Source organism: Diadema antillarum, unplaced genomic scaffold (genome assembly GCF_040938485.1).
Source record: "Diadema antillarum isolate AM-2024a unplaced genomic scaffold, OU_Dant_1.0 seq00000423_RagTag, whole genome shotgun sequence".
In the NCBI taxonomy this organism is placed as follows: domain Eukaryota; kingdom Metazoa; phylum Echinodermata; class Echinoidea; order Diadematoida; family Diadematidae; genus Diadema; species Diadema antillarum.
In genome coordinates this window covers 647,501-671,283 of record NW_027271406.1, presented here as the reverse complement: position 1 = coordinate 671,283, position 23,783 = coordinate 647,501, and the positions used below count along the sequence as shown (strand labels likewise).

Below are 23,783 nucleotides of genomic sequence, written 5' to 3'. Positions count from 1 at the left end.
ATATTTCATTGTCACCCTGCATGTGTTTTAAAAGTTGGTAGTTTGTTCATTTGTTTGTTTGTTTGTTTGTTTGTTTTTTTTTTGAAAGAAAAGGTTGCGCATAAAGAATGATTTCATTTCAATCCTTGTTTGGCTTAAGGAAAAATATTGTTTAACTGATTTGCCATTAGAAACCCTAGCAGTTAATGGATAAAGTTGCAAAAAGAAAATTCACAAAAAACCTCATGGTATTACCATATTCATGTTTTCAAGTTAGGTTTATCATTGTTGATGAAACTCTTCTTTATAAATTAGATACTTATGATATACAAAGTTAACCTTACTCTTGGTTTCAAAAGTTAAGCCTACTTATCTGAAAGGTAACAGTCTGAATGATATTGCGATTTATTCATGCCCAAGATCCTAGTATTGCGATTTATTCATGCCCAATTCCTGTTCAATGTTAAGTTCCCCAGTGCTCAATACTTGGCCTCATACTGTTTTTAATGTAAGAGATAATATAATAGTCTTGATTTTCCTGAGAGAATGTTATTTTACTAAAGTCTGTATACGTTATTACTGTATATTTGTTTGTACATTGCATTATCGAAAAAAAAAGTTGCAGAAATGAAGTGAAAATGAAATTAAAATTCTTATAATATGAGGAAGGAGGGTGTTTTTGTGAGATGATGATAATCTTCTTTGTCACTTTATGGTGTATGTCTCTTACCAACAATAACGAAATAACATGCGGTCTCATGAGAACTTTCTCTCAGTCAACTTCGGTCGATTGGTTTTGATAATCAAATTAAAGCTGTCACATTTCGCCCGAGATGAATCATAACTTTGTGCCTACGCATGTAATAGAAGCCACGTTAATTGTAATAACTTATCGTTTATCGTTATTTTCATAATTTTATTCTAAAGGATGGTGATGATGATGATAATGAGATGTACAGTGTAATTATCTATACACCCAGCAAAAAAAAAAGAAAGAAAGTAAACGCTTTTTCAAGTCTAGACTTCTCATAGAATATGTGTCTGAAAGCTCATGTATTATATACCATGTTGAAGGTAATTTAATTGGCGATCAACCTGGTAGGTCAACAAAAAGGGAAACTTTACGCATGAGTTAACACCATTTTTTTCTCTTCCAGGGCACAAAAATAAAAATTGCAAAACTGAACAAGTTGTCATTCATGCGTATATGCGCTCTTCCATAGAACAATAAGAACAAACAACAAATTTCACACAAAAAGAAACATGAATTAAGTTGAAAAACTAAACCTTTGATCTCTATGATATCTTTAAAGCTCAAAAGATCAATGAAGGCTAAAAAAAAAATGAGAAAATAAAGCATCTTATGTCAAATCTAAATTCAAATGAAATAAGAGAAGAAGTAATAATTGACAAAAATGGTAGAAATTTGAGCTTTTTTCAAATTAGGGAATTGTAAATAATGTTTGGTTCTTGCAATTGTCACATGGATACTTAAATCACTAGATTAAAAGAAATAAATAAAGAAATTCTGCTCATTTAATCATCTTTATGCTTTACTCCCTATGTCATTTGAAGTTTGACTTGACAGAAAATTCAGATTTTTCCTTTTTAGTTTCCCACTTTGTTTTTCTGAGAGGTTATAAAGAGATAAAGACAACAAACACTTATTTTTCCTATTTTATTCATGTCTCTCATTGTGTCCATGGTCTTTTGTAGTCAATGTTATCGTGAAGGTCATTTGAAAATGAAAGAGAACATGTCAATTTTTGCAATTTTCAATTTTATGCCTTGGAGAACAAAAACGAATGTGCTCACTCATGCGTAAAGTTTTCTTTTTAATCAACCTACTATTTTAATGGCCAATTAAATTACCTTTGATATGGCATATAATACATTGTTTTTTATGAAAACCTTCCATGAAAAATAGGACCTCGAAAAAGTGTTTACTTTCTTTTTTTGCTGAGTGTAAAATTGCCCTCATAGGTCATACTTTTCAAAACGTAGCACAGAACGGGAAGAGTCTCTGAGGGAAAGTTAGGTGTCCAAACTGAAGGTTGCTTTAATAGTATGTTTGACCACATTTTCATATAATAAGAAATCCTCAAATACAGCGCGTAAGAAGTAAAGACGAAAACAGAAATATGCATTGCATATAGGTATAATAGGCCCACTGTGTAACGGGTCCCTACTTTCCCTTCCCAAACATGAATTGCACTTGCAACACATTATTGCGGTGATACTAGACAACTGAGTATGACATTGGGGGGGGGGGGGGGGAGGGGGAATCATTCATTCATTCATTCATTCATTCATTCATTCATTCATCCTTTATTAATATTTCATTCATCATTCTGTTGATTTCCTAGAGTGACCCTTTCGTTTCATATACATCCATATGCCTTCCTTAAATGCATTTTAATTTCCCAGTGAACCCTTTTCAGAATGTTCAATCAATATGTACCTATAAAACCTTTCGATTTCTACTCGTGCTTTGACGCGATAATTATGTGTGAATTATTGAGCTCCAAGAGTACTAGTACTTGATTGATTTCATAAGGATAATCAGATTGGCTTTGTTGTACAGTATTATGCGTGTATGTGTGGTGCGTTTGTACGCATATCCGTGTGTGTCCCTATGTGTGTGTTAATAGCTGTGTGTGTGTGTGTGGGGGGGGGGGGGGGGGAGGTACCTACAATACCGACCGGCCATTCTCAAGACGCAAAGAATCTGATTGGCGAATCTCTCGATCTCGATCGCATATGGCGCACATACGTCCGACGTACGTACTGTACTGTACGTAGTGTGTACACAGGACTCATTATTGGTGGATCCGACTACTAGTAAACTGCAGGATCTAGCATATATAGAGCTCTTCTTCTAATTCATTGTTTTAATGCTTGAGCAGTCATCGAACAAATCAATTTAGGTCTGCACTTCAGGGAGTTCGGTGGAAGACCAACGTACAGTACGTTTACCCAGTGGATGCATGAAGTAATAACATTGCTTATACAAGGTCGTCAGAGCCTGGATGTCAATCAAAATCCAAAGGCTTAACAACATTTTATCTCCTCTTTAACGGATAATTTAAGGTTAGGTCTCTAACGCGAACGATACTTTCCAGCCACTCCGTACCCGGTAATCCACCGCAAGTCACACCGACGGAAGAGTTTCTGCAGTTTTACATCAGCTCTTGAAAGAGCCCATCGTTTTTGTGATTTATTGAATTTGGACGTAGGCCCTAAATCGTCTTGATCCGACTTGGCTGGGAAGGTGAAGAAGTGCTTCTTCTACTCTACTGGGTTCACGCCATAGCAGAGTGTTAGATCGTCTGCATCGCCATGGCAGCTAAAGACAATGTCGATGGACTCAACATGGAGATCAATACCTTAGAAAACGGAGTCGGAGCGAAGAAAAATGAAGCAGAGAAGACCGAGAATGAGGTTGTTGAAAGAACTGGTTGGGGAAATAAGATGGACTTCATCATGGCGTGCATCGGATACGCTGTTGGTCTTGGAAATGTGTGGAGATTTCCTTACCTGGTTCACAAAAATGGTGGAGGTGGGTAAATTATTGAATAGTAAATCATGCTGACATCCACTAGCAGTAACACAGTGAGTTAGTAGACCAATAGACAACTCTTATCGAGTACTGGTAGTAAAAATCACATGCTGGGGAGACCCGATTGTGCAACCCTGGACTGCCCCAAAAGGCCCAACTTTATTCGCAGCGCGATAATGGACGCCAGCCGATGGTCCTGTCCGGTTTTTTTTTTTTGTTTGTTTTTTTTTTTTTTTTTAACTTTTACCACTAACTTAAACTAGCATCATTCGGGAAAGAATAGATAAGATGGTCTCTAACGTTAGAAATAGTGAAAAGCTGTTCTAGCACTCACAATGAGGATGTTCAGTGAGTAACCAAACCAGTCACGCACACACACACACACACACACACACACACACAAATACTTCAACTGTGTCAGGAGGCTCATTTCATTTCTACACAACAGAATGTTTTCAGTTCCTGAACAAAATCCACGCCAGTTACCGTCACCCTAAAATAAGACCTCTATAGTCTAACAGAGATCTAACAGTTGAGTTAGTAGATCTAACGTTAGATTCTATATTTTTGTACACTTTACACAGTTACACTCGGATAAATTTAGCCCGCGCCCACGCCCATGCGGTAGGACTAGCATTGCCATGTAGACTCTATCATTAATAGTAAATAATACATTATTTACACTTTCATTTTGTTGAAATTAGCCATAGAATTATAAGGACCATTATGCTACTGTATGTACAGTGTACGTGACAGACTAATATTTACTCCAGTAATGAGTATTGTTCACGCATCCTGACAATCTTACCCAATTAAAAAGAAAAAATAAAAATAAAATAACATTTAGACTTGATCAGTTTTTCGTTGATAAAATCCAGACCGACTATCGCGTTGTAGCCTTGCTACATGCGAGTTGTAGGTTTTGCTGTGCCCATGGTTTTCACCGGAGCTAGCGCTGAACAACTTGAACGCTTATACGACCGAAGGCAGTAATGCACTTCCCTGGATTCTCTCGTGCCATATGCCAGGTTCTTTCAAATGATTTACGTTGCTCTCGGTTTTTGTGATATATTTTTCCCCTGTCAGATCGTAACGTAGAATCCTATGAAATCTTGGAAAGTGATGGAGAGGCTTAATTTTCTTGGAGTTTAATATTCCAAAACAAGTCGAACGCAACAGTGATCCGGGTTTTCTTTTGTTTGCGTTTTGTTAGTTTTTTTTTAAGTAGCCTATATAATATTCCAACATTACCAAGAAGCTGGATGGGCTATGTGTGTGCCTGTGGGTGTAGTATGTAGTAAAGAATTCTTTGTCAATGAAATGGGGACGTAAAACGTGTGCACGTGCAACCCAGAAAGTAGATCCCATTTGGCTACACGCATTCGCTATGATGGTAGAGTCTCTTCGTGTGAGCCGAGAATGCTCGCATAACTTGATACGGCTACCCTCCCGTGACCTTTCCGTCGCAAGGGTGGGCACAGAGGCGAAAGAACGGAGAACGAAGGAGGAGGATCCATAGGCGAGGGGGCAGACACTGTCACTGGATAGCAGGAACGTTAAGCAGGAACTTATTTAAAGTGCAATTTTATACCAACTATTTATTACGACTTCAATGGACAGAGAACAGTCAAAAAAACAGAACGGTAGGGTTTCATCAGATCGGATCTTTGCTAGGAAATATGTGGAATTTGATAGTTTCCAACGTTTTCTTGAAACAGCGTACATAAATATCGCATAAACTAATCATATCACAAGACTCTTACCTGCTCTCCCGCCCTGTTGTGCTCCTCTAACTAGAATAGACTTACTACAATGTTTACCTGAAATATACTATGGGTCAGGTGGTCAATGGACAGTTGTCAGTATTATATGACCTGCGATAATAACCTTTTGAGTAGCAGCCCCTGGAGTTGTGTTTTATGATAATATATTGTTGGCATAAGAGATCAAATTTAACTTTCGCGTACTTATAAATGAATACTTTATCATTTATTTAGAAGTATAATGAACATCCAATGTCCTCCTGTTACAGAAACAAGAGACTCTATCACTTTTTTTAAACATGACAACAAAGTACTGTTGGCAATCGATGGCCATAACAAAGATGACACTCTAAAGCTAAACTTGATACCAATCATTTGATACATGTACATGTCAATCTACAGCAATCAATGACATATGGGGGAAGGAGGAAGAACAGACGATATACAATTAACTCTAATAGAAGTATGTAATGTTCTACCAAGATAATTAACCTAGCTACCCTTATACAATTAGCTTTCTAGATAGACTGGTTTATTGTGACAATTTAGTTAAGGGTATAGAAACAGGAAATCATTTGGGACTCCTCAGTATAAGATTTAACATGCTATGAAAGGACGCGGCCAGTACGTGAAAATTGAGCCACCCAGGAAACTCCCTGAATACCAATCCTCGCAAGGAAACTGAGGAGCGTATAATATAATCAGGACGACATTAAAGGGAAACACTATTCACAAGGCACAAATAGAACCAAGGTGGCAGCTTATAAATTGAATACCCGTTTCTTATGCATTTGCATGTTTTGATTTCCTTCGATTTGATTACTTCATTGCGGTATCTCACATTTCATTTTGTATAGATGCAGTGGTTGTCTAACTTTGGTGCATCATGTAGGATGATTGAAATTGTGCACACATCTTCTTATTTTTTTATTATTATTTTTTTTTTTTGTTTCCTGCGAATCAAACCACACCGAGAATGAGACCTCCTTCCTTCTCCTTTGATATATCATACGGGATGATATAAAACTTCAGTCATAGCAAGACGTACGCACCAAGCTCAAAAGACCACGCACACACCTTGTATGTCATTCCCCTCGAAAGAAATCATTTTTGATCGCCTTTAGAATTGACAAGTGAAGGCAAATACTTTAATGCATTATATAGAAATAGAAATGAAAAGTGACGATACGAAGCAGATTGTTTAAAAGTTAAAAACCATTGGATTTAGCATTGTATTCGTGTGAACCACATGGTAGCTAAATATACTGCGTGTAGTGATAAATTTCATTGTGAAGAGCTAGAAGACCATGTGCATGCACGGACTCCTAACTGAGGAGGAGCATGGACCTACGGAGGAGGAATTCGTTGGGGTGCGCTAAAACCTTGAATACCCCAACCGCCGGAGCTTGATCACTTGATCCCATTTCATTCAGAACTCCGGTGAAAGGGTGCATGACCTTACCTTGTCCGAAACGCGTCGTTTGAGATGGAGATCGCCTGACAGAGAGAAAGAAAGAAAGGAAGAAAGAAAGAAAAATGTCCGGAGGAAAAGACGAAGGAGAGAGAGAGAGAAAAAAAAAAGGGGGGAGGGGGATTCGTCTACAGGGTGATACGACAAAATAATACGACAAAATAAAGGGGAGAAGCCCATCGCGACTATTACAGTTCTTCAAAGTTTTGAATTTGGATCTTTATACATGTTTCTTCTTCGTCTGTGCAAAGTAGCAATGCTCTTTATAAAGTTGACAGTCAAAGTATACTGACACTGAAAGCACATAAGTGATGACACAGCCGCAGTAGCCACGTATTCACGCAGCGCCGACATGATAAGAAACTTTAAAGCAAAAAAAATACGAAATTTGACACGTGATACTATAAGTATTTGAAAGTGTGGAAAGCGCAGCCAGGGATTTGGTAGCATAAGCAAGTACGCCTATTATTATATACTCGATCGTGTTACCAAACGTTGACCTTTAGGAGAATTAATACAGAGTTACCAGTAGAAAATATTACACAAAGATTTTGGCAATATAACATCGTTACCAATTAGTATGCAGTAAAGTAAAGTACCCGGAAAAGGGTATTTGCGTCATGATGATATGAGGAGGAGGGGGGAGGGGTGGAAATGGAAGAGGAGAAAAACCCAGGATAAAAATGATTAGTACACCTACTCCTGGTTGTATCTTTGTGTGCTTTTGTGTGTATTTTAACACGACAATTTGAAAAGTATACTAGGGTTATATTTTTCATATACTTTTTATTTTGTTGGTACTTTACACTGTTTAACAAATGGGTAATGAATCGCATATATTCCATGTTTGTTATCAACTTCGTCCTTTCGCGCGAAAATCTAGAAAAACCTTGCAGTAATGTAACAGATAAGGCAGTTATTATGTAACAAGACCGACTAAATTCGCAGATTTTTTAGCCCATAAGGGGAGTCCATCTTTCTTTCCTTGGTTTTAATGTCTCCATGTCACTGATATTTCCTTTTCTCCTTCAAAGAAAAAAAAAGTATGATTATTGCAGGTAAAAAGGCAATGTGTGGAGGCATGAAAACGAGCTTAATAATGACTACTTTTCTTACTCAGGTTTTGATTTGGTGTACTAGTATTCGGTGCACTTGGATTGTCTGCATGCGCTTGCGTGTGTTGAGATTTAATTTTAAATTGAGTTGACGTTTGTATAACGAAAGAATTCAGAAATGAGCGGAGATCTGATGTGTGAATACAGCACTACAACCTTCCCCATGTCGAGAATTTTTGAAATGACTATTATGTTCTCATACATAACAAATAGCTTCACAGCATTTTGTTTGGGGATGAGAACTGGCCTAAAAAAATTGTAGAATGTTTACAACTAGACTGGCCATCAAGGAATAAGCGAAGGTTCAAATGACATTATTGTTTGTCATATACAAGTCTCATAACAAACTTTATACGATGAAAGCATTGATGGTCTGTAACTGAAAATGCGGGAACCCTGAGCTCAATATATTATGTCCTGGAGGATTTTCTCTCTGGAGCCCCAAGTTACGATTTAATTGTTTTGTTTTGTTTTGTTTTCCACAACCCGATCTGTATTTTCTTTCCTTTATCACCATTACGTATGCCTACACTTTTGAAAAAAAAAAAATGTATAATTCAAACTGATCTCAATTTCAGGAGCTCCAAGAACCATTTTCAAAGCATCCTTATATACTTACCAAGTGTTGTTTGCACATGAACATGTCCACTTTGACTCCGTTTTAGAAGACATTTTGACATTGCATGTATTGCCTGTCATATCTTGAAATTTAATCATTTGTCAGTGAAAGGGAACCAGACTCTTCACCAAGGCGTTAAACATCACACCTAACTGAGCAGCAAAATGCGTGCAAGCATTTCTTTTCGATTCAGCGTTGACACCCAGTAACCCTTCAGTGATGCTGAAATTTATCGAGGATGTGCAATACGACATATAATGGTTAATAATATGACACCAAGGAGCTCAATAAGTGATTAAAAAAAAAACAACAACAACCGAGTCCCCATGTTCCTTATTCCAGAGCAGAAAGTGCCAAACGATTCTCGGGTTCCCCAAGCACGATTGACGATCGTGACTTACTTTCTGTTCCATTGTATAGTCTCCTTTCAGTCTCATGCATGTATTTTGTGAGTCTGATTGCTGTTCCTATCTTCCTCGCTATAATTAAGAACATACCATTCAAAATCGATTTCATAACTTGCGATTAAACGATAAAAGTAATAGTTGCGTAGTCGTGCGATAGTAAAGGTTATAATTGGATTATACTGCTGCTTCGAATACTTGTAACAGTTGAGGTATAGCAGTCGACGTAGACAGAAATACAATTATGTTCTGTATTGACATTATACAAAATGTTTTGCATTGAGAGTTTCTGGTTAAAACTATGGGCAGAGGTGAATCCAAAATAGTACAATTCACTAAAGGGCTACGCAGACCGAAGTGAATAGTACAGGCACCGAAGCCCATAGTTTTAACCAGAAACTCGAAAAATTTAGGCATGATATATTTGTTTAATATTCTGGTCGAAAATTCAAACACAGGAAGGGGAAAATGTGACGCAAGAAGTCATGATGTGGTGGATACGATGTTGTGGAGGGATCCTACACTGGCCGTACGGAGCAGCGCACGATGTCAAAATTGCTTTGTGATGTCACGATTACTTTGTTAGACACATTTCACAAAGTGACGGTGCGAAGCAGTGCGCGATGTCGGAATCGCTTTGTGATGTCACAATTGCTTGTGACATCATTTCACAAATAGTTTATTCTAAATAATGTGACGTCATTTTGCAAATAGAGTGGAGTGTCAAACATGCCAAAATTCTGACATACCTGAATATACCTCACGTGCAGGTCTTTTAAGCAATCACTATATATATATATATTTTTTTTTTTAATCCAAAATATAATGCATAATATCGTAACAGGCCTAGCAAACTGTAACAGTGGAATACTAGTGATACAAGCAGGTAATATTTTGTGCCATTGGATGCGCCGCTGATTGGTTAGGCCCTATAGTGATGCTGATATTGACATGTATTATACTCTTATTTACCACTTAAATGTATCTCACTAGTCACAACTACATTTTTGTTCGTGTTACGACATCCCTCAATTGTATTTATAAGGATAGCACCATGTCCGATTCCAATAAGGAAGGTAACTGTGCAGGTCAGTATGACATTGGTCTGCATGACGGAAGATGCTAAGTAAAAAGAAATTTATACAATGATATACGTACAAATTATAATCAGCATGCAGGATGAAGCGGTTGTATGAAAAAACGTGCCAAGAATTACATGATAACACCGATTTTAGCACGAGGACCCGTTCAAACAATATAGATTTTATTAAGCATATAGTTAACGATTTCGGAACAGGACAAAAGCTACCGGTGGCTTTGTATCAGTGTTGATGGGTTGCCGCAAGTATATTTTCCATTTTTCTTTTTCCTTACCCAAACTTTTGACGAAATTGCATTCGACATGTAACAAATGCCAGCCAGCTTGTTTTCTCACCATTCCGAAATGCAGGGTGAAAGGTCAATACGCCCGAGATTTCCTGAACTGTAGGACTATGTGAGTCCTTCTTTCTCGACTTTTGCTACAATATATCGACGTTCCTGTACGTAGTTCTTTTCATGAAAAGATGTACCAAGCACCACGATCGATCTCCCTCGAAGAGTTTTGTAATTATGACACGAGCGACATCACTGCCCCTTCCTCTTTCCACCCCTCCCTAACTGCAATATTATACCGCGTACCTCGGATATCAAGACTCCTCGACTTTGCCGGCTGCTGAAATACATCTTCCTCTTCTGAAGAATCATGTTTGGCTATTGTGTATGAACGTACTGATAGTTGTTGTTGTTTTTTTTGTTTAATGTGTACTCCTCTTTTCGATGATGTAAATGCTGATAACCATCTCTGTTTGGATGGGTAAGAATGATGTCTCTGTAATTGTTTTTTTTATTTTTTCGTTTTCACAATGAAGCTTCCAAACTTTATGCTTGAGAAATGTATATTCCCATTCTCATCCTTTCGGCAATGCCATAGCTGGCAGTATCAAATTTATAGAGTGCTCCATTTAATTCTAGTGAATAACAACAACAAACTGACAGTCAAAGAATTTCTTGATTATCCGACAAAAGAAAATTTGCCAAAAGTTATCGTAATCAATAATATAGGTAAGAAAAATGAAAGATGCAGGACAAAGGGCAAGGGGAAAGGTCATTGAACTTCGGCTGAAAGGAGTCAAATAGGAATGTATGAGCAATTTATCTCCGTGAAACTTATTGTATACATGTAAATATAACCAAATAAAAATTCTAGAGGGAAAGTAGTGGGCGCTGGAATGAAAGTTCAAAGATCGATTGAAAATGCTAACGTTTCACTATTATTTAGTATCTTCATGAAGCTTTAAGGCAATACATTCACATGCATTGCCTATGTATTGCCTGACAATGAATATCTTCGGAAAGTTTGGGTCATGGATAATAGTTCAAAGGTCAAATTTAAGGCTCAAATGTAAAATTTAACTAATTAATGCTGAAATTACACTATATCTTCATACCTTACAAAATGATTCAATGTATACACTTAAGTTGATACTTAAATTACCGCAAATGATCTGTAGGAGAAATTTTTGGACATGGGGTCGAAGGTCAAGTGGAAATGCTTGGAATTTCACTGTTTTTCTTGTCTGGTTAAATGACTGACAGAATTGCCATGAATATTGGTGTGTATATTACCCCGACGTGTGATTATTTGAAGAAAGTTGTAGGCTATGAGGTCAAAGGTCAAGGGTCAAAGGTCGAATGAAACTTGGTTCACGGAGGAACAACCACAGCACATTATACCATGGGGTTTTACCATCAATCTTTCCAACATGTCATTTCAACATCTTGCCAATCATACGGTGAAACTCGTCTCGCATTGTCAATACTGTAGACCTATGCTATATTGGGAGAACAATGCGATATATAGCGGAGCTCTGGGCATACCATCAGTCGCCAAAGCAACATTTCTAGTTTGGGATTGTGATTTATCAATAACTTGACATTCAACTGCCGCTAAACTACTATTATCATCTCGAATATTGCCGTCTTACTCAAAGAGTAATTCGTGTTTATAGCTTTATTAGAGATGTCTTTGAAGCATTCCAGCCATGGAATAAGTGGAAAGAAATAGAGGGGAAAAAAAGGAAAGTGGTTGCCGCGTCTTCACTGCAGTGTTTGTGTTGGCAAGAACGGAATACCTTTCCTTCGAGAATTCAGACCGCGCGGGTTGTTTGGCATTTGGCCAGATCGTGCATCACGTAAAAGTGACGCAGATGGACTTTTAATGCTCCTATTTCAAACTTGAGGCAGAGGTATAGTCTAGGCAGTAAGCTTCCAGGTGTAAATGGTATTTCCTCAAGATTCTCCGATGACCAATCCTAACGCGATTATTGAGTTTCACAACATGTGTATTACAAGTATAGTAAGTGGTGCAACTTACCTCAGATCCAGAGCTTGTAATTATCAGAGATTCGCAATCATCACGCAGGTAACCAGGATTGCAGTCAAAAGAGCAAGGAAACACCCCCCCCCCCCCCCAAATATATATATATATATATATATATATATATATATATATATATATATATACATATATTTGGTTTTTGCTCTGTCACTACGTTTATCAAGTGTTTTTAATGAATCTGAACCTTCGATTACAACGCAAATGGTTGCATCCAGTTTAACTTGCCACAATTGCGTATTCAGTGACTTGCAACTATTTTGCCGAAGGCTTGTTCTTTTGAAGGTTGCCCCCTTTTTAACATATCAGTATGTGTAACATGGGTAATATAATAGGCCTATATACGAGCATGGTCATTGGTGGATCAAGATGGGGTAAAATAAAATAGGTACGTGTGTGTTCTCAGCGATGGCACAACTACGAATGGGGATGTTCTTTCATCTCAGACACAACTATCAAGTACAGGGTACAAATAGGACTGCGACTTTCAGCAGCAATTTATACTCGCTGTCTGCCGAGGTATGGGTTTACAGTAAACTTGAACTTTCACCTCAGTAACAGTTTACTGGGTCACGGTTTTCTCGAGAAACCGTCCTCATCTTGAGTTCTCTTTTCTCAGCCCTAGAGGGAATCTGCACAGTTCGTCGTGTTCTGAGTATAGTGTTTATAATGCTGCTTTAAGGCGGTGAACAGACCGCGTAGCATAATTATTTTATTGGTCATAATAATAGCTATGTCAAATGAGTTCTTGAAAAGGAATGATTATATACGGTTACAGTGTATCGCCAATGAATAAAAACAAGTAAGAATATCAAGACCATGAAAGTTGAATGATGCAATCTTCACTCTCCTATGCAGAAGCAATGCTGCACTTCAATGCCCATGTCACAACCTCATGAGTGCAAAATAGATCATGGGACACAGAAACATGGTTTTCAGTGAATGTGTTTCTCGCGTTTTGAGCCTCTAGTATTTATACTGCTATATAACAATGTATATTGTACTGTTCTTTCACTTCCGTAACCCAAGAAACCTAATAAGAACCATGTGCTTTGTCAGCGTTCTGTCTGCAGAGTCAACATTAAACTATAGTGTAGTTTTCGGTTAACAAAATATCGCACAGAATACATAACATGATGCGGATGCTGAGCACTGTCGTGATGTTTTCACCAGACATACTGCCTACAGTTTGAAGTGCGTTCGATTTCCTGCAGGGGTCCTGGGAGCAGGCGCCTTAGCGATCGTATGTCCACGCAATCTCTAGCTGAAAGCATGTTAGAAGCACTGACCGACAGTCGCGTTTTGAGTTCGAAGGGGGATGGGAAACACCCACTTCCCCTTTGCACCGCCAGCGCATCGAAACTGAACATGAGGATACTTCTGATGCTTAATCCAGACACCACCGTGCATCTTCATTAAACTTAAAGGGAGACACTGCACTTCATGGATACATAATCCCTTATATGGTGTTGGTAGTGATAGCCGTTGCCAAAATTCTGAGACCGTCCCCATTGTAACGAGGCATCGAAATGCTCTTTCAACTTATTTGATTACATTTCAGGAGTCTCATCATGGCACTATTTATTACTGCTGTTGCTAAGGAGCCCATGGAATCATGGGAAAGACATTGTGGAGAAATTTTGTTAGAAGACAGTGCGGCATGTTCATTGCATGGATAACGCAAACACCCTACCAATGGAAGAACCCATTCTATAAAGAGCTATTAACGTTCCATTCATCAATTCATTTACATGTAGGCCCTATGCTCATATAGAAGAATAAAATAGATTTGAGATCAACGGTTAGAATGCTGACTCAAGCGGTGTCTACACATGCACAAAAGGAGAAACTAAGTTGTGGGTTTTCGCATGTTCAAGATATTACGCCAATATCTATCCTAAAATTTATGTATAATATAGTTTAATTTATCACTTTCCCAATGCATAAACCCGGCTGCATCGCGCGGTGAATGCTGAAAATATTTTGGTGCATCTTGTGAGGTCTTCCCAGGTCACTTTCAAATATCATGATGCAGCAGGACGTATTATGTCCCGCCATCCGTATCGCATTGTACGAGAGTTGTACAGCCGAGATCCGCTGAGACACGCTGGTAGCCATGGAACCTTGATATGTGATTACCAGTAGTTTGGCGCGCTGCTGGACGTTGAACGTGGCCTTCTGCAGAGTTCATGGGCGTCTAGAGACTTCAAGGAGACAAGAGCAACATGATGAAAAATAATCATGAGTGTAGAATTGAGCGTCAACGTTTGATTGTACTATTCTGCGGATATTGCATACTGTGATTATAGTGTTGGTTAATTCTACAGTGTCGGCTAGGTATCCACTGAGATAAGCACGTCGACGTGCTTATGATGATCAACTGGTATACAGCAGATGAAATTGGAAGAAAATTTTCGGTCAGATTTTAGGTTAATCATCTTTTTTCTTTTTTTTTCTTTTTTTTTTTTTGGGGGGGGGGGGGCAATTTTATTGTGCGTAGAGAAAGGAAAGAACTTCCAAGCAACAACTGTTACAGTTTGTCTCATACAGACAGGTGTCTAACTTACACTGTACATACGTATACAACTACTAGTATTGTGCTGGTTGACAATGACAATGGTTTGACAATGACAATGACAATGGCTTTTTATTTTCTTATGTCACCCAAACAAAGTCAGGATGTGGAAGAGAATTTGAACAAACATCGTAACAAATGAAATCAGTTAATACATTATAAATCATATATATACAGAAAATTGCATGTTATTTACAAAATATACAGAATATACATGCAGAATGGTGCAGGATCCAGAAGAGAGAAAGAGAGAGAGAGAGAGGGGGAGAGAGAGAAGCAAGACAAACGAAACAGTTAAAAAAAGCAGGGCTATAATAACTCAGATGAAAGTGATTCCGATAGTATAAAGCAAAACATTGTAAATACCTAATATTAACATAAAAAACACAAAAGCAAATATAGGTAATAATTATTTCTTGTGGAGCTTCATTATTTCCTTACAAAATTTAGCTAAATTAATCAACTCTCTACGATTTCTGGAATTGAATAATTGAGACATCTTTAAAGTGTTCGGTCTTATTCTATAATGTATTAATAGGACTTAATGAATTTATTTCTGGTGATTTGTGTGTGTGTGTGTGTGTGCGCGCGCGCGCGTGGATGTATGTATGTGTTTGTGTGTGATAGCAGCAATATAACTTACGTCATTATGCCTAGTTAAGGAGTTCACATTTAACCATCATCTCAGGAGGAAGTCATTTTATAAAATATATTTTTTCTAAATATTGATATGCGTGAATATTCAGATTTTCCGATCCTTTATTTATTCTCTCAACCGAACTAAGTCCATGATGTCACAAAAAGAAAGATAAAAAAAAAAACAGCAGAGCGATCAGATCACAGTTGCATCCTATACCACCACGTTGGTAAAGTTTCCACACTATTCACAGCAACGCCGACTAATCTTTGTATGCAAGTCGATTACAGAGAAACAAAGGTCGATTTTCCGCCCATTATGTGTGTTTGGAACCAGGGTAGCACACCCATTGTGTAGTCAAATATTAACAAGGAAAAAATGGCGCAAAGAAGATTAGATCATTATTAACATCTGTCTAATCAGCGAATGACTAAGACAATAGACGGCAACCAATCACCGAGAAGGACTTATCACTGAACATGGCGTGGTGGATCGTGATGGAAAAACAAACAAAAAGGACATCATAAACAGATCACAGTGCCTACTGGTATCTTGACCACGCGTCCTCCGGTGTTATAACAGATCTGTGGAAAATTTCATTTTTATGACCTACTAAACACAATGCATGCGCATCCATATCCCCTGACAAAGTACATTGTACATGCAATCTTTGACAGCTCTGTCTTTTGGCGTAACAACGAGCTTTGACATTAACTACGTTACACAAACTTATACAGGTGTATGTATTAGCGTAACAAGTTCGTGTTGGCGTGGTTACTCCCAAATGTTATTCCCGGCCATTGTTTACGATCGCGGGGTAGTGTCTAAATATTACTGCATCACGATGACCATGCTGAAAATCAATGGGGTCTAGTATACAAGAAGATTAAAAACAGTGTCACGTACATCACTTCGGACCTCCGTGCGGTTCTCACTTCCACATTTTTTTAATTTTGTTTTAATATTTGAGAACCAGAAATTAGTATTCACGTAGTCACCCTTTTTTCCGAGTGATGTGGTGGTTGTTTTTTTTTTTATTTCCATGAGGTATGTTTATAATTGATGTGTTCTACGATTTACGAAACTTGAGTTGATAAAGAGACTTTCGAGTTTGTTTATTTTTTATTTTTCATTTGAGAACCAGAAATTGGTATTCAAGCAGTCACCCTTTTTTTTTTCGAGTGATGTGTTTTTTTTTGTTTTTTTTTGAGGGGGGGGGGAGAATATTTCCAATGGGGTATGTTTATAATCGTTGTCTTGAGTCGATAAAGAGACTTCAGAATTGGGCGTAATCGTATACCGAAGGTCAACTTCGTTTAAATCTGGTTGATAAACAGATAAACCAGCTGCTCTGATAGGCCCTATTGTGTCACAAATAGGCCATTTCGTTATCAAAACCATTCGAACTTTAATACTGGTTTATCCGTGACATGGACTTTTGCCAGCTCGTTAACCTGTAGGTGGTTGACACTCTACGGGTAATGTAACATGCATGTATTCCATCATGTCCTCGTTTAATCAAGATGCAATAGAATTCGATAAAATGCGGTCCTCAAAGCCGTGTGCCTGCGTGATCCTCTCTTTCTTTTTCATAATCAGGACCTAAAACAAATATTCCAATGACTGTAAGAAGAGTGACGTTGATTTAGCCCTAATCAGCCCAATGGTATCAGGCTTAAGGGCGCTATACTGTGTAGTGTTATCACGTTATCTGCCGACTTATATACTTCACAAATACGATGATGGTTCGATTTCTAATGACCTTTAACACGGTGTGAACGAAAACGTGTTCAACGATGGAAATTAAGTCTATCGTTACGTTAGCAATGGTCCATCAATATTGCATACTTTTTCTTCGAAGAATCACCCATGGAGATTTCAAGGGAAGGGGTGGGGGAATATAACCATTTCCACTTGAATTTATATGTAAATGAAAAATTAACACTCTGTGTATGATTAAGCAAATAATTGCGGTATCATAATCAATTCAAAGCTTTAGTTTTCTCTAAACCAAACAAGATGAATTCTGAAAGGTACGCCTATATACACACAGAAAGAATGATTATATTCTATCATGATCACGAGATGCTACTAATGCTCCAAAATGTGTTGTGTCATGACCAGTGCACCATGACATGGCCCCCTCCCGTCTCGGTCAGCATGGTCAGGCTGGCCAGTCACAATTTGAGGCAAGGATTGTGGAAACACCTTAGAGGGGAAATCCAGCCCAATTTATGTTAGTCTGATGAGAAAGAGTAAAATATTACGAGTTCAACGGTAAAATTTTGATCGAAATCGGGTGAAAAATAATTAAGTTATGACATTTCGAAGTTTCCCTAATTTTTCAGGAAACAGTTGTTGAACGGTCAATATGAGTATGCAAATGGAAAAGTGAGCGTGTCATCCCCTCACAACTTGCCATATGGTTTGTACATACAGAATTGACATTTCCAGTTTTTCATTCAAATGCAATTATGCCCGAGGCTCAAATCCTGGTATTTCTAACTGATCATTATTTTGACGTTATTCAACGAGGAATAACATCACGTTTCAGACTTCAATGACAAAAGACATTGAATTTTCAGCATTTTTTGTACAAGATCAGTGGAAATTTGTGAGGTTATGACATGGCTAGCTCACTCATTTGCTATTCATATCCACTGTACAAGAACTGTTTTGCAGAAATTAGCAAAATTTTAAAATGTCATAACTTCCTTATTTTCATCCGATTTCAGTCAAATCTTTACCATTGAACTCGTAAGATTTTACTCTATTTTATCAGACTAACTTATATTTGGACTGGATTTCCCCTTTAATACAAGAACTTAGTTATACCCTACAAAGTAGTCAAATAGATGAGAGATAATGGGCAAGTGGAATCACTTTTTATCACGCGTTATAAAAGCTTTGCTGTTATTATCATATACTATCTTCGAGACTTTCATGAATATGTACGTATGTACAATTAACCGTTTCTCGAAGACGGCTTACCCAAAGGACACTCGGAAGGGTCAGGATAGAAGTGCGTGTACTTTTACTCTCCTGCGATATCTTGCATCAAAATTATCAAAATTGTGTCAGTACAGTGTCATTAAAAATTATAAATCTTAGCAAAGTGATTAAACACTGAAAGCGAAATTGCTTGATTCAGTAGGTAAATGTCAATGTAAAACTCCCCAAAATCACCCTCAATCGTATTTGTCATCATAAAAATGAGATACAATATGTCTATTATACTGAATGGCGGCATTGAATATGCGTTAATGTTTGACATTAATCATAATCTTTGCTTGTGTTTTACTTTCCGTTTCAGGCGCCTTCCTAATACCGTACTTTATTTCGCTGGTTCTCTGCGGTGTACCAATCTTCTTTATGGAAGTGTGTCTCGGTCAGCAGCTGCAAACTGGTGGTATCTCCGTATGGGAGATTTACCCAGTTCTAAAAGGTTCGTCGCACTTTGTGTTTTTACCCGTAGAGAAGTCACTTTTGCTTCTCTCTTCTCGTCAGTCTTCTTTTCAAACTCGAATAAAAAACAACAACGCAAAAACACGATTTGATGATACCGCATATAACATCTTCAGGGCATTATCAGTGCTTACTAAAATGATTTGGAAAAAAAAATGCAAGTATTGTGACATATAATTCACCATTATGTGTGTCATACAATAATATCGTTGGATTAATCTTCGACTTCGGGATCGCAACACTTTTTAATTTCAAATCTCCTGCTGATGATAATTGGAACCCAGAAAACTGTTTTGGCGACATTGAAAGAGTTGCTTTTTAAAGTTGGGAGCAATACTAATGGTCAGTAGTCGATTAAACAAAGAAACACAAACTTTCATTTATATATTCAGTGAAGAACTTCATCTAGTGAAAAGCAAAAATATTATTTCCTCAGCTATAAAGTCGAAAACCAGTTGAATTTCGATGTGAGAGTCGCCTGTAAAAATCAGAAAATTATAGGCGAGGTACAAATCTTTGAGTACTTCTGTTGTGACCACGAAAGGATTAATGTAGTCACATTACCCTCTTAATCTTTTTTTTTTTCTCTCTCTCTCTCTCTTTTAACTCGTTCACTACCAGGAGTGGGATTTGCAGGGGCGACGATCTCGGCCATTTTGAACACCTATTACATCGTCATCTGTGCCTGGTCGCTTCTCTATTTCTTCTACTCCTTCCGATCCACATTGGTTTGGGGAGACTGCGACAACTACTGGAACGACATCAACTGTAACGACCCCGAGCTTCAGGTGAACTGTAGCGCTCCGACCGGCTTCTTTTGCACCACCAACGGTACTTTCGTTAACAAATCGATTGGTCAGTCGCCGGCTCAGCAATTTTGGGAGTAAGTGTCACCCTTTTCTTATCCGTATGTTTTACGGATTTGAAGCATTCATGTCATCTATTTTCATCAAGCCTAGGTCATGTCTAAAAATTTCAAAATAGAATGTTCACCGTGGATTCCTCGATGTTTGAATGCTGTGAAAGTTTTCCAGTGTATCGTATCATGAATTATTACATCGCATCAACATAAAAGATAAACCGTGATAAGTCTGATGTAATTGCTACATTTCAATAATAATTATTCTATTATCTGTACCCAGTATGCTACATGCAATGGTCTCGATTATACAAGGTAATATTATTCTCCACACAATCGTCAATTGAAATCGTGTGAATCTTCACGAATTAACTGTTAGACCCTCAGTAAAGTAGCTCACAAGAAATGCTTAGAAGTCTGTCCACCACATTTCTGGTGAAAAACAACAACAACAACAACCGTTTTTCATCAATGCAGCTGAAAAAAAAATCTGGGTTTCGTCAAACTTTTAATAGATATTCCGTCATTGCAAATGGCTTTTCATCGAAAGTACAAGTGGATATAAATTATAATGAATAAATTAATATAAAGATCCGACGTATGAATGCGCTGTTGAGTAGTCGAGTAGATGATACATTTATTTATGAGTTAAGTTGTAGCTCCCTGTGTCTCCCTTCGCTGAGCCTGACATTGCCAAAGCTTAAAATATCATGCGCAACAGCAGTGCATCTTGAGCTATGGGTTCTGAGAGGTTACACATTTTCTGAGACGTTATGTAACTGAAACTCGATACATCTATTATTTTCCTCTTTGCAGAAACCGAGTTCTTGGCATCAGTGATGGTATCGATGAGATCGGGTCGCTGCGGTGGGATCTTGTGGGCTGTCTTGCTCTGGGTTGGATCCTCACCTACTTCTGTATATGGAAGGGTGTCAAACAAACTGGCAAGGTACTAAACTTCATTGAGCTTCGCAGTAGCGCGCTAAAAGCCCCTGTCAAGTCTGGCAGGTTTAACACCTGTCAAGCACTTCATTCAAAACGTGTATGTGTAGCAGAAAGTGGCATCCTGAGAAACATTTTGTGATGTTTTTTATCCTCTCTCTGATTTGACGCAAAGCTGATGTGACGTGGAATAATAATAACGATAACAATAATAAAATCATGTGATCTGCTCCTTAAAAGTTAAGGGGGCATTCCAGACGATTTTCATAATTTCACATCATGTAGTACATAAATCAACAGCTCCATGTATAGATTTGTCGAATTTATTGTAGTTCTTAAAAAGAGAAACGATACTTGGAAAAACCTGAAACAAATTACACTGAACAAGGATGATGAAATAGAGGCTCACATATTTCAGAAATGTAGCAGTGTAATTCCATTACAATACCGCTTGCTTGCGAGTTCACCTGTGTATAATCTATGCATGCCTTCTTCTCTTGTTGTGCATCCTTGAGCCCCAACTCATGCGTTCTTATAGTGAACCTGCCATGTCATCATCCTTGCTCATTGCAATTTGATATAAATTTCGAAAATAATCTTATTCTTCATCCCAATCATCATAAATTCTGAAACTCAGTCCTCAGTATAACTAATTTATAGTTGTTCAAATGTAAAAATCTGAAAATCATCCGGAGGTCTCCTTTAAACCCAAAGGAGACTAAAACATTTTCCCAAGCATTAACAGAATAGAATAACATTACATCATAATAATATTCACTTACATGCATATATCAGCCAGAAGCAACACAAGTCCGTGCATAAATACATGTTAATAAATCTATGAAAATAAGAAAAAACAAAACTGTGATACATGCTGTTGATTACGTGCTAAGCCACCGTTCAAACCTGTGTGCTCTTCAACTAGATCGTGTACTTCACTGCCCTCATCCCGTACGCTATTCTCCTTGCCCTCCTGATTCGAGGTGTCACCTTACCGGGCTCTCAAGACGGCATTGATTACTACCTCACTCCAGAATGGGAACGCCTTAAGACCCCCACAGTAGGTTTACAGAATAGTCCCCGATGTGGTATTCGATGAGATTGACACAAGTGATCAGTCATCATCATTAATGCAAAGTAAAGCATTATTATTCCCATGATGGTGATATCAATTGAAGGTGATTAGGACGTTGACCGTGGTGATGTTGATGGTGGTACCGACAGCGATGGCGATGTTAATAGTGGTGGTGATGGTGATGGTGACGGTGCTGATGGTGGTGGTGGTTGTGATGGTGATGGTGATGGTGGTGGTGAGTGATGGTCGTGATGGTGGTGATTGTGATGGTGATATGAGGGTGGTGGTGTATGATGGTGGTGTTATGGTTGTGGTGGTGTTGATGGTGATGGTGATGGTAATAGCTATATGGTGATGGTGATGGCTATATGGTGATGGTGATGATGGTGATGGTGATGATGGTGACGGTGACTCAGTGATCATGGTGATTTTTATGATTATGATAATAAAATGACGATTGCAATAACAAATATGACGATGATGATAATGATTGTAATGGTGATATTGAGGGTGGTAGTGATGATAAAAATGTGTCATTAACACGTATTAGGAATGTTACTTTTATTCTGCCAAGATGACCATCCTGCCACAAGAAGTGGGAATGTGGGGATGAAATACAACCACATCATTAATGATAGTTAAGCAATTATCTCTCAGGTGCCAAATGCAGTAGTTAATTGAATATCATTCAAATCGTGGTCGTTGTGTCCATGAAATGATTTTGTTTTCTCTCTCCTACAGGTATGGATTGATGCTGCTACCCAAATTTTCTTTTCCTATGGTGTGGGCATTGGATCACTAATATCGCTTGGAAGTTACAACCCTATCAGAAATAATTCAGTCATGTAAGTATTGTAACTTTCCAACATACAATGTATTACAACAAAAGCTCACACACAAACACACACACACACACACACACACACACACACACACTTTCCACCCTCATACCGCATGAAATAATTGTTTTTTTTTTCTTAATGAGAAATTTTGCGTAATTGGCATACAAAGAAAGAAAAGAAGCCATAATGTGCAATTTCTGTCAAGATCTTCCATTCAAAGTATTTTATTGTGTTCTCTCTACCGCAGTGACACTGTTGTCGTAGGTATAGTAAACGCTGGAACTAGTCTATTTGCCGGTTTCGTTACGTTTGCCATTCTCGGATTTATGGCGCATGAGCAAGGCGTTCCCGTAGCAGAGGTTGTCGATCAAGGTAAATAGACTCAAACTTTCCACTTTTTGACCCAAGAATTAATAGGCTGAAGAAGTATACATCAAGCTCGAAAATATCTCTCAAATATTAGCTACTTTGTTTAAATGTTGGGTGTCGTGCTGTCAAATAGTACACATTAATTTTAGTGTGTCATGGGGCTAGTTTGGTACACAGTTCTATGTTATTAAACGGTAAAACACGTTTTGTGTAAATATCATGTGCATGATTCTTTGAGCTGATTTCCGTACCGCCATTACATTACCAGAACATTTCCGACAATATATTCGCATGTACATGTATGCTCGTTCCGTCCCACTAAATCAATCACTCAATCATAACACGAAGTCCATATGCTCATTAGGGACGTGTTCATATCACTTACTGCCTTAATTTTGTTTACTCACAGTTGGCATTTAGCTTAATTTGCTCTCGAACTTGACCAAAGGTCCAGTGGTATGGGTGGTTTTGTTTGTTGTACACTCACACAATGCAAACGATGAAAGCCGAGTGAAGTCTGAACAAAGAGAGAAAAACTCCTTGGACCTAATGACACGACAGTATTTGTGTGGACTTTGTCATCAGAAGTGTAAAGAGGATGTTTAAATGAAAAGTAATGGCACGAACGTGAGTCGTCAAAGTTAATCTAAGTTCCCTTTTGCCTAAAGACTTT

The 23,783-nt window shown here is 38.0% G+C and overlaps 1 protein-coding gene across 1 annotated transcript in view; it reads left to right on the top strand.

Annotated features, from left to right (window-relative positions):
- Positions 1-2,795: 2,795 nt before the first annotated feature.
- Positions 2,796-23,783, top strand: part of LOC139732445 (sodium- and chloride-dependent GABA transporter 1-like) — a 34,923-nt gene continuing 13,935 nt past the window's right edge. Inside the window, exons 1-7 of the mRNA XM_071643303.1 lie at positions 2,796-3,538; positions 18,872-19,003; positions 19,645-19,906; positions 20,699-20,831; positions 21,750-21,884; positions 22,641-22,744; positions 22,989-23,113. Coding sequence (XP_071499404.1) covers positions 3,319-3,538; positions 18,872-19,003; positions 19,645-19,906; positions 20,699-20,831; positions 21,750-21,884; positions 22,641-22,744; positions 22,989-23,113 — 1,111 coding nt within the window. The 5' untranslated portion in view covers positions 2,796-3,318. The remainder of the gene's footprint in view (positions 3,539-18,871; positions 19,004-19,644; positions 19,907-20,698; positions 20,832-21,749; positions 21,885-22,640; positions 22,745-22,988; positions 23,114-23,783) is intronic.